At 39.7% G+C, this 12,185-nt stretch overlaps 1 protein-coding gene across 1 annotated transcript; it reads right to left on the minus strand.

Moving 5' to 3' along the window:
- Positions 1-1,904: 1,904 nt before the first annotated feature.
- ddost (dolichyl-diphosphooligosaccharide--protein glycosyltransferase subunit (non-catalytic)) lies at positions 1,905-7,721 on the minus strand. The gene is made up of 11 exons (XM_041798516.1): positions 7,468-7,721; positions 6,701-6,811; positions 6,525-6,611; positions 6,344-6,447; positions 5,577-5,671; positions 5,392-5,485; positions 4,816-4,964; positions 3,685-3,832; positions 3,455-3,575; positions 2,832-2,938; positions 1,905-2,566 (listed from the first exon to the last, which is right to left on the minus strand). The coding sequence occupies exons 1-11, from the start codon at positions 7,700-7,702 to the stop codon at positions 2,417-2,419; spliced, it is 1,401 nt and encodes a 466-aa protein (XP_041654450.1). The 5' UTR covers positions 7,703-7,721; the 3' UTR covers positions 1,905-2,416.
- Positions 7,722-12,185: the final 4,464 nt, after the last annotated feature.

Below are 12,185 nucleotides of genomic sequence, written 5' to 3' on the forward strand. Positions count from 1 at the left end.
TGGAGGAAGCAAAATATCACAGCAATAAAAGTTGGTTTTGAATTGCTTGAACTAATGCCTGAATTCGGCGAGCTTTAAGGGGTCTCTTTCAGCCTTATTAATGATTAGATGGGCGTTTTGAATGGGTTCATACCTTTCCTATAAGATCCACAACAAGTGATTTTTTTTATTTTAAAGCTCGTTATAAATTTTTCAGTCTACCTTTAAAAGCAGGTCTTTGTCCAAACAAGAAGTCAGTTAGCCTTAGTTTAAAACAGAAAGTTTAAGACAAAATCCAAAACGACACAAACACAGTTCTAAATGCAAAATACTGGAATTTTTAAATACAATTAAAGGGTGAAATTATTCAAAATTAACCACAGAAATTTGGGGATTAATCAGATTTTGAAAAAAATGCCATCTTTTGATAGTCCTAGTAATCATATATAACAGATGTCAGAGCAAAACACTGCAAACAAAAACAGATTTGAGAGAAAAAATGCTAAGATTGCAAGTACAAAAAGGAGTTGAGAGCAATACTTTCACATTTCAATGATCATCAATGATTTTGTTGCAGGTAAATTATTGCGTTATTTTAAGTAAAAAAAAAAAAAGAAGAAGAAGTAAGTGACCTATTAATTTATTTATTCACTGGGGGGGGGGGGCATCCATGTAAGGGGTTATTTTCTTAACACAGAACTCTTAGATTCAGTTCAAGAAGTTTTGGTTGCCATTAAACAAAACACTTATATTTGAGTTAGGGCCGGTAAAAGCTTTAACATTTAAATTGCAATTATTCTCCGAGTTTCTGTTGATAATTATGATTAATTGCATCCTTTTTTAGTTTTTTCTGATTTCACTATTGTGCATTCAAAACTGTTTTATGGTCATTTTGGATTTTTCTACCATCTTAAATCCTTGGTAATTGACCTGTTTGGATTCCTTGAAGGAATAAGGCACCAGTAAAAAAGGTAAATAGTTGATAACACAAGGTGCAGATGATTTTTTACTTGCTCACTGAGCTGTGTGTGGGTTTTTTAAAAGTGAAATGAACCATTAAGGAGCAGTGGTGGGGAAGGCGACAAACCAAAGTGTGCTGAGACAATAAATCACGAGACTAAATTTATTGAAAAAAATCTGTGCTCTGATTGTGACCTTAATTAATCACAATTAATCTGGTCAGGCCTAATTTGAATACAAAACCAAGAACACCATACATCATTTGCAATAAAGTAATTGATTGAAGTGTGGAAAATTTTGTTCTCAAAACTGTTTTGTATGATTGTGAAAGTAAAAACAAAAACATGCAACTATTCCCTATGCTACCTTTAAGGACATTTTAACAGCATTACTAAAACTGAAAAACTGCCTGGCATTGAACCTTCATCTATGCTTATGACCTTTGGGTAATGACCAAAAGAATGAGACTGCACATACAAGCGGTCAATGAGGTTCCTTAGGAGGGTGTCTGGGCTCAGAGATAAGGTGAGGAGCTTAGACATTCAGAGAAATCTTGAAGTAGAGACACTGCTCCTTCATGTCAAATGGGTCCAGTTGAAGTGGTTCTGGATACCTTCTGGTTGCCTCCCTGTGGATGTCTTCTGGGAAGTCCAACTGGGAGGAGACCCCAAGGTAGACCCAGAAGTTGTTGGAGGATTATATATTATTTATATATTTTGGCCTGGAAGCACCTCAGAATTCCTCTGGGGGAACTAGAAAGTGTTGCTGGGGATAGGGGCGCCTGGGTTGACTTACTTTGCCTGCTCAAACTTGGATAAGCAGGAGAAGATGGATGGATGTCTGGCACTGGCAATTAAAAACATAGTAAGTAAGACACCACTAAATAGATCATGGAAACAGACTTTGTTGCAGCGTGTAATTCCCAGGGCAGTATTATGACAGAAAAGACAGGAAGTTCTGACCAGTGGAATGTCAGTTTTTTTATTGTCATGTTGACTCCAATCTTTTTAGGAAACAAATTTTAAGTCTTTATCAAACTCAAAGAAACAGTTGGCATTTTCAGTGCATGTAGTTACCACAATAACTACCTGAATAAGAAAATCTGGGTCAAATTTTAATATGGATCACTTTCAGTTCCAAGGCAAGTGCCCTACTTGGGAGACTGTTTAATCAAACGTAAAGCAACTCTGTACAAACGCTGACTGACTTAACATTTACAGGCCTTTCAGTTATTTCAAAATACAAAAAACATCAAAAACAAACCACTGCATTGAGTTACAGCCATGAACTCATGTGCCTTCCAGAACCTGATTAGTTGAGAGCCCCAATAACCGAACATGTACTGTATTTTAAAGACTGCTGTCCAAATCCCTGCGTGAAGATTCAAGACATTCAGACAAACATATTCAACTCCTCACACCTCAAGTTCAGTTCTTTAACTCTGCATTTGTCAGACCTCTTCTTTTTTAATGCTGCATTAGTCTGACTTCTCCTTCTCTTTCATGTGCAGGAAGACGATGCTGAAGACGAAGAGTCCTGCCATCATGGAGAAGACGCTGGCGTAATAGGGGTATGCTGAGGGGATGAAGCGCTCGTACTGAGTGTGCTGAAGAGGACGCACCGATACCTGTGGTATTAAAACAAAACAGAGGCAATTAGGCTTGTCTAGTGTTACAGCATAGTTGATAAATGCATTTTAAGAGTAAAGCCTCTTTCAACGCAAGGTACAAGGGAAAATGTTACAACAATACCCCTCAGTTCTGGGCAATGCTTGGAATATCTTTCTAAATAAGACTGGCAATGTTTTAAGACCTAATTCCTAACTTTAAATTGATCTCTATGTGTTATGGTGTTATTACAGCTGGTAGTCGTGAACCTTGTGATTGACTTGCCTGAGTGGAAGAGTAGAGATGCGTGTATCCCAGTCGGTTGTAGTCCACCTTGAACTGGAAGACTCCATACACATCAGGCAGCTTGAACTGGACGCTGTATTTACCTCCTTTGAAAAGAAAAATAAACAGGATTTATGGTAAGAACACTTATTTATAGGTTATAGGCATTACTTAGAAATGATTTGACAAGTACAAAATATCAATACAGCACTATATTATCATTACAACTCCAGTGATACAATAATGGTACACTGAGGCCCAATATAAATGTTTTGATTTGAAGTAACAATGGCAACCTAAATTTTGTTGGCAATTTGTATTGCCACATCAGTAATTTATGTCTTAATGCTTATGACAGGGCTGACAGTAACTTCAGCAGAGGTCTACTGGCCAAAGAATAAGTTAACAGAACAGATAAATGATGGAGGAAAAGACAATGGATAATGTCTGAGCAGTGAAAAGAACTAAAGAGATGAAGCATGATAAGAGGTGAAACAGACACAAAATTACAGTGAATAAATGTATGAATCAGATGCTGCAATATCTTTATGCAATAGTATCATGTATCGTATCATGAGCTACACTGCAATTTCCAAACACTCTCTGTAACTTCAGCAGCCTACCATTTTTCTTGAGATAAGTCCTCACGAAGGGATCGATCCTCACAAACTCAAGCTGAATATCATCTCCGTCAAAGGGAACCCAGCGGCCCTCTGACAACATCTCAATGACAATGCTGTATTCCTGTTTTGGAAAATCAAATACCAATTAAGATTTACATGTAAAAATGCATAAGCCCCAACATTCAGGCTTTAAGGTGAGAAATGTTCAATCACTAAAACTGAAAACTTACCACGAGGTCGGTGATCGTGTATGCTGCAGGGGGAGTGGACTCTCCGACGGGATGATGGGTGACAGCTCCCACCCTGAGGACTCCGGCCTCCTTGAACACCCAGCGAGAGAGAGCCTCAGCCAGCTCCATGTTCCCTGTCTGCTCGTGCCTAAGCAAAAAAAACAAGGACAGAAAAAGAGGATGCTGTTAACTTCAGGAGTCTATAGCTAGTCAGTTCTGTTAGTTTCATTCAACAGTCAACTGCAGAAGTGATAAATATTTCTCTGGGATGTAAATACAAATCTTCTAATCACAGAGGCTTAAGACAACTCCCGCAAATCTCCACTTGTGGCTTGTTTGGACATGTTGCAAATGAATACAAAATTCCTTACTGCTAATATACTGCTAAATGCCAAAATACATCAGCTGTCCTATAAACTAAATATGGCTACATTACTAAATGCTCCAGTATTACAAATTACAACATGTCTACTTCCCTTTTTTGCCACGTTATGTGGCTGTACAGTTCACATTGACGGCAAAGCAAGTAAACAACATAACTCAGTTCTTGTGTTTGCTGAGCCGTAGGCAATGCCTCCATGTACAAGTAAACATTGCCCAGCCTTTGTCTTTGCCTCTCCCAGATGCATTTCAGTGACTGTACCTTCAAGTTCAAATGAACACAGCTAATTATCTGAGCAAGCACTCAAGCTTGCAATCCAAGCCAATAACATTATCTGCTCTTAACGTTATGGAATGCCATTTTCACTGTTACAGCATGGTTGCACAGTTGGCCCACAATAGAGTAACCAAAAAGACTAGAAATCTGAGCTTAAATAGTCTAAAATAGCCAGCCACTAAAACAGATTGAAGCAGCTGTACCCATGAGACACAGGGAAAAGCCTTGGCACCTGTGGGTGTTTTTCACACAAGATACCCAACTCAGATAGAAATAACCAAGGTTAAAGATTTATGGGAAAATGTATTCAGGAATGGCTGAGTATCAACAGAACTCATTTTCATTTGGCAAATAAAAATTAAGGTTACTCTTGCATACTGACTCCGAATCTAACAGTTTGATAATGATCACATTTGTAAACTGTAATATAATCATTTAGAAAAAATGGAGAAATGAGAAACAGTGGAGACTACCTCTCAGACCCAGGCTTGGCTTTCTGCACAGCAGAGTTGAAGAAAGCGTCACTGAAGAATTCCAGGGAGCCACTGAAGACCACTCTGGCGTTGTTCCTGGCCTGCAGGCCGGCAATCAGCAAGGTGTTCTTTCCAACAGCATGGGGGTACTGGAGATGTAAAACAAATACATTTTAATAAAAATCATGGTGCATGATTTCGAATACCGTGTGGTTCATTTTAAATCAAGAGATTCTACTGTTGTTGTTCATTTCAGTCAATCTGAATTGAAAAACAAGTACCAAGGTTCACCATGTTAAAACTGTGAAATTAGCATCTATTCTGAAAATTCAGAGACAAAATAAATGCACTTATACATCCAAGACACAACTGAGAAAAAAATGTATCCTTTTTCTGATCAGACCTCCAGGGTTTTAATTCCTGCTTGTTTAATTTGAGCGATATGGCAGAACAGGGACAAACAGGGTGATTTTTTTATTCAAGCTCCTAAGTTTTAATCATATGAAATGGAAACAGATATTTCTGAATAAGCTGCTTTTAATAAATAATCTGACAAGTTATGTTCAGATTTCTCACCTGAGTGATGGCTCTGTCAGGGAAAAAGGAGTATGAAGTAGAAGAGCCAGTAAGGATATCCAGGACAAGAGGGTTTTCTGGGTCTGCCACCATGCTGGAAGGGAGGGGGAGGCATGGCATGTCACTCAAATTTTTAGATGGTTTGCATTGCAGCAAGAAAATCATTGGTGTTTAGATGTGCTTACCCAACACCCTTGAATAAAACGGGCTTGTTGGTTGGTTTGCCTACAATAGTTGGAGCTTTCAGGAGGTTCTCTGGATCAGCGACAATCAGGGTGTGCTAGGAACGAAAAGGAGTGCCGTTAGTAACATGGATGAGGGTCAGTTCTTGAAACTGGATAAAGGAAACTTAAGCCCAGTTCAGACCAAAGATTCCTGACAAGATGAGCTGAACTTGCAACTGCTCGCAACGAGTCGCTTGCATTGAGTCGCTCTGCAACATTCTGAAACCATGCCAGTTCACATCATTGAAACTAAGGAAGATGATGCACCATTTCCACAGCAATTAGTTTCTGTGCATCAGCTTCCTTTCCTGCCTTTCATGTCTGTCTTGCAGCTACTTCACATAACTTAAAGCCTCCCATTTAAGTGAGGACAGTGATTGGGAGTTACTTGCTTTAGATGCAATGCTCTTCAGACTGCAAATATCATATATCTTTAATCAAATTCCCCTGGTTATTTCCAGGGCGGTTTGTCAATCAAAGGAATTGGTGTTGCTTCTAGAGCAAACAACATCAAGACTGTATTTAACTGGGGGAATGGCTGATGATAACAGTCAGCTAATTTTTGTAGACCAGCTGTTGGATCTGGCATGATTCACACAGCAACGGCTTAGTTCACACAGCTACAACCGTCCTATACCATGGTCTACAATTATTTCATTGTGTCAGTAATCTATGATCTGACTAATCTCAAAGGAGTATATTTTTATCCAAATGGAACTTTTAAGTACCTCCCCAGGGTCAGATATGTCATAGTTGTGGTGGTCAATGACAGCAGTCTTTTCCTCATCAAATTCAATGCCACATTCACTTCCTAGCTCCCTCAGGGGATCACCTGTGTGACAGATGAGGAGAATTAGAACAGGGCCATATAATGGTGTTCATAAAGAACGCTTTAAAATAAGAACTGACCGATATCTGAACTGGCAGCAACCAGGACGTTGCCTCCACCATCAATGAAGGATGTGATGGTCTCCACGTTGATATTTCCTCCAAAGTCTGCAAATGAAAAAGATAAAATTGTTTAACAACAAAAACACACCTTTGATACAGTTAATTTGATTTAGAGGCGTCAGTATGGTATTTACCCTCAACTGATGGTGAGAAGATGATTAAGTGGTCATACAGGAACTGGCCATATTTGATCAGAGACAGGGAGGGATCGTCAGCTGTCTTGAATGTGATGTCAAAGCCTCGATCTGAAAAGCACAGGTGCATTAACAGCAGCACCTTAACAGCACACACTTGCAATTCATATTTAGTGATTAGAATTTGGTGGTTTAATGCGATCCTGCTGAAGAGCATAGGGCCTCCAGTAACATAAATCCTTTGCTGAAGCCTAATAAAACCACAGTTATTACAAATGCAAGAGTCCAGTAGGAAAAAGGAAGCTATATATTCAAAGATACCATTCCCTAGTCTTTATATGGAAAATCTAAATTCCTCTAGTTAGGATTGTAAAAACGTAAACAGCACTGGAACCAGCAACTTTAAGTTTACGTGCTTAAACATCCTTCATGCATAACAGCTAGTGACACATAGTAAACTACCAGTAAGCCGAATTCAAGAGCACCTCTGCATAAATGTATTGCAGTTCAAGTTACTACTACAAAGCACGTAATATTAATCGCTCACATTAAAATAAATGTACTGCTAGGGGCTTGAGTGAATAAGACAGTGAACAAAAGTGGCTAATGTAATGTTAGCAATCTTGCTGAGCTGCATGGTCTTCAAGTCTGCGGGCTAAAACCCTTAAGACTGAATATTCCACCACAGAACCCAATATAACGACCCAAGAGGGGCCAATCAGAACGTAATAATGACTACTTATGAGAAAACAGCATTTTATACTGACCTGCCAGACTGCGGAAGAAGATTGAATGGGTGTCTCTGATGTTGAGGTTGTCCAGCAGAACCAGTGTTTTACCGTCAGCCAAAGCGCAATGCAACATGGATGCTAACGAGAGGAATAAAATGACTTTGTTGTCCAAAAGCCTGAACTTCATCTGGGTCATCATGCCAGTCCGTTTCTTGGACAATGATAAAGAACCGGACCGGTTATTCTGCATGACTGCTGTCAACGACGCCATTTTGGTGCAGAAGTCGACGTCAGCGTTAGCAGTGAGTTAACTCTGACCCCGAGAATCAAGCCAATCAGAGAGAGGAACGCGTCGCGCAGCCTGCCGCTCCACCAATGGGATGGAAGCTTTATAATAAGACTTGCTATCACGGAAGAAAACGAATCCAGAGCATTTCGTACAACATCAACTCTTCTCTTTTTTATTGACTATTTTGATGACAGTATTTTGACTAACACCTACCACACATTAAACTATTCTAATATGGCGCCTGTAATAGACATTATATACAGTGCTTAACAGATTTATTAGACCACCCTAACCCTAACCAAAGTAAGGTTTATGCCACAGCTGCCTTAATTTAACAGAATTGGTGAGTAACAAGATCATTTTTTATGTTTCTGCAATGGTTAATGCACCAATATGTAGAAGCTCTTTAACCCAAAGGATATTTTTAATGCTAAAATATTATTATTGTTATCCATGAATTTTCAAATTTACTGATTTACAAAAAAACTGAAAAAATAGTAAAGCACATTAATATTTCTTGATGAATATGTCAAATTATAGTTATTTACTTGCATTCCTGAACAGAACAATGAGTTTTAGTGTTTGAATGTTATGCTTGATTCATTTCTGACTTCTCAGAGAAGCCCAGTGAGTCGGCTCAAATTTGGGTGAATGGGCTCTATGCATGAACTGCTTTAGCATTTGGCATTAGACAAATGCACACACTTCCAGTCGGGAGAAGAGAAAGGTGTATGATGGCAAATTCGTTGCGGTTTACTCGCTGTTTGCATGAGTTATCTGAAGCTGACTGTCAATGACGAGTTACATTTAGCTGAAGATGTACATTGCAGCACGCAGCAACGATGTCCCGAAGTGCTTTTAACCTGTTTTTGAAACGTCATTTTAGCATGTTTGGATGCCAATTGATGATGATAGAGTAAACACAAACAACAATCGAAACAAACAAACAAAAAAACAAACAAACAACAAAACGGACAAATTAAGGCAGTATAGGAGGGTTTTGGCTTAGCACGTATCATTGGGCTGAAGTTGTGAACCGGTCTTATTTTCCACCACAAATACGCCACCCCCCTGCTGTGCATAGAGCCCATTCAGTTTGAAATCCCTCATTCCTGTTCAAAATGGTAAAATGTGGAGAGTTCACTGGAAATGAAAGAGTCCGCATTAAAGCACTTCATGATGCTGGAAATCAGTAAATTTGAAAATTCATGGATAACAACAATAATAATATTTTAGCATTAAAAATATCATTTGGGTTAAAGAGCTTCTACATATTGGTGTATTAACCATTGCAGACACATAAAAAATGACTTTGGTAATTACCAATGCAGTTAATTTAGGGCAGCTGTGGGATACACCTTACTTTGGTTAGGCTTAGGGTGGTCTAATAAATTTGTTAAGCACTGTATATGTAATATTTGGACATTTACTGTAGTTCTGTGACTCTGTTAACTTAAAGCTAAAGGGGGAGGGTCCCCATACTGGTCTTTGCCCTGGGCTTGCAAAGGGCTTAAACCGGCCCTGCCACACACCTGCAGCTCCCCCTCACAAATTGTTCTAGTAGTCTTGAAAGTGGTCTCGGAATTCATTGTAACCACTCCTGAATCGTCCACGCTGAACACCAGGTTTGGCTTTGCCATGTTGCCCATTTGTTGTGTGGCAAAGCCCACACTGATTGCCTTCATGTATTCACCAAAGTTCTCGCTGGAAGCAAGAGTCCAGAAATGACTCCTATGAGAGAGTTTGCTAAGTCAGGACCTTGCAGCAGTTCTGTGTTGAAGGATACTCCTTGATAAGAGGCTGAACAGTCCAAAACTACTCTGAGCTTTTTCCTTTTGGAAAGGTACACTCTGTGATGTGGGATGTACCAAGTCTTTCCAGGTGGTTGTCTCAGCTCTGACTGTGGGATTTCATCTGCATAGTTATTTTCAAAGATATCATTCATGAAGGCCACATTGTCCTGTTTATATTGCTGGTCCCTCTTCATTTTCCTCATCATTATTTTTATGCTCGACGTCATTATAAATGAGGGCTCGCCCTCAATGATTTTCGAGTTTAAATAAAGATAAAAAGAAAAATAAAATTTTGAGGCTCTGGAGGTGCTGTTCTGCTACCTGGCGGTTGTTGGGCATGCCAGAGTTTGCTCTCCTGAAAGGTAACTTTAGGCGGTAATGTCCATTTTGTAGAAATGCCTCATCAGCTATCTGTAAAAATCATTTATCCTCAACTGACATCTCAGCTTTCTCCTCAGATGCTATCTCACTGAAGTCCTGGTTATACTGGCGGACTAAGAGCTCTTCTAAACTTGCTATTGTGCCATCACTAGAACTTCTCAGTGGCCCGTTTACTACCCACCCCAATAGGGTTCTCACTGCATAGGGCCCCTTCCCTTGGCTATTAATAACCTCCCATGGCTCTAGCAGTTTAGGAGCATTTGTACCTATCAATAACTCCACCTCTGCAATGATACTGGGAAGTTGAACTTTTCTTAGATACTCCCACTGAGCTAAGCTTTCTTGCCTGGGGATACTGTTTGTGGTGACAGGCATTCCTTTCTGAGGGAAGGCTTCAGGAAGAGGTAAGAAGTTGTCGCTGTCCAGTGCTGAAACTTTAATTCCAGGTACCACGGCTGGAACAAACTGGGTTTGATTCATTGTGCTGAGAAGAATCTGAGTTTGTCTTCCTTTCAGGTTGAGCTTTGACTTCAACCTCTCTGAGCATAAGGTGGCTGTAGATCCAGGATCCAGGAGGGCATAGACCTGTAAAACCTGACTGCCTTTTGCTGCCTTAACCTGAACTGGGACAATGGAAAGTACACTTTCTTGGTATCTGGCCTCTATATGGCCACATAAACTCTACTATGACATCAGGGGATATTTCTACCTCTTTGTCTTTGCTGTCTATGTGCAAGGAGCTTGGATGAGTTTGTTTGCAGGTTCTACAGGTGAGGCGTTTTTTTTTTTTGCAGTCGCTGCTATTGTGGCCTGTGGAGAGATAGCCAAAGTATATGCCTTTAGATTTTAGAAAACTAAGCTTGTTTCTATATGTGCTCTTTAACAACTGTCTGCACACATCCAGTTTATGTCCTGAACTAAAAAGGGGCAATTAGGTTCAGGTGTCTTTTCCTAGGGGCAAAAGAGATGCTAGTAGCAAAACTACTGCCTGCTGGTTTTTGGAAATCTGTGGCTTAACAGGGGGTGTAGCTTTACCTCTGCTGCCTGACTGGTCCTGAAGGTCACCAGAGAGTGGGTCTGCCGTTATAGAGCTTGTTTGTCATTAAAGCAGATAAGGTCCTAAGTTCTGACCCTGCGATGGCGCTCCTCTTGCAGCTCATACGTTTTGTTGCGCCATCTTTCTCTGAGCTTAAAAGGCAGTTTAAGCACAATGCTTCTCATGTTAGAAACTGTGTCGAGCTCCTCCATATACTCCATTTCCTCCATGGCATTACAGCAGCTCCTCAGAAATAAAGTCATCTACCATTATGACTTTATTAGTCCCCTATGCTAAAATGGTGGACTTTTATGCTAGGTTTTTGACCTCATGTTGTAGCTCATAGATACCACAATTGATGTATAAAACAAATTTAAAATTATCTTTTTAGGTCTAAACACAATTCTAATAAAACTTATGATAGACTAAATTCACTTTCAAGAGTGAAATTTTTTTTTTTTTTTTTTTTTTTTGGAAATTAATGTCTAACCCCTTTACCCATGTGCTTCTTACCTTCACAGACTCCACATGAAATGATGCCCAACTCCTAAATATTTGGCCACATGATCAATTTTTTTTACCGTTTCCTAGCAACAGGGAGTGGCTCAACTTACCCTTTGGCTCAACTTACCCCAGTCTCCCCTATAGGCTAAGATTTTGAATATTGCATGTAGGATAGGATGTCAACTATATGATTTGGAAATGCAAACATCCATGATCAAATTAGTTTTGCTACACCAACTACAAAAGCACTCAGAGAGCGTAGACCTCCGCCATTAACCCTATCTCCCATTAGTGAAGAATCCCTTAAAAAAATATCTGGATCCGTCCCCATGTGCCCCCCTGACCACGAGGTGTCTCCAGATTTGTTTTACCCGGCCTTGTCACTAGAGGTCAGCAGAGCTGCATGTAAAGATATCAACAAACTCTTGTTTGGAAAAATCGTCGCCATCACATCAGAAAAGGCTTATTAACTAAACCCAAGGACGCTGGAGGGCTTGAACTGTTGGACTTTGAAGATTTAAGCAACACCTTCAAGATAAAATGGATTCAAGAATGCTTAAGGAGACCAGACTCACTGTGGTACTTTATTCCTACCAATATTTTTATTGAGATAGGAGGGTTACAATTTCTTTTAAAATGTCATTATAATGCCTTCAAACTTCCTGTCAAACCGTCCACCTTCTACCAACAGGCCTTGCTAGCATGGAAACTGCCATACTCATAACTTCTCACCGCACAAATCAATTATCTG

This window comes from Cheilinus undulatus, linkage group 11 (genome assembly GCF_018320785.1).
Source record: "Cheilinus undulatus linkage group 11, ASM1832078v1, whole genome shotgun sequence".
Taxonomy (NCBI): domain Eukaryota; kingdom Metazoa; phylum Chordata; class Actinopteri; order Labriformes; family Labridae; genus Cheilinus; species Cheilinus undulatus.

Excerpts from the sequence above, each read along its gene's own strand:
- ddost (XM_041798516.1), bottom strand. The coding sequence starts at position 7,702 with ATGGCGTCGTTGACAGCAGTCATGCAGAATAACCGGTCCGGTTCTTTA. Across the intron at positions 6,812-7,467 it reads CTTCTTCCGCAGTCTGGCAG|ATCGAGGCTTTGACATCACA; the intron begins GTCAGTATAAAA and ends TGTGCTTTTCAG. Across the intron at positions 4,965-5,391 it reads CTGACAGAGCCATCACTCAG|TACCCCCATGCTGTTGGAAA; the intron begins GTGAGAAATCTG and ends TTACATCTCCAG.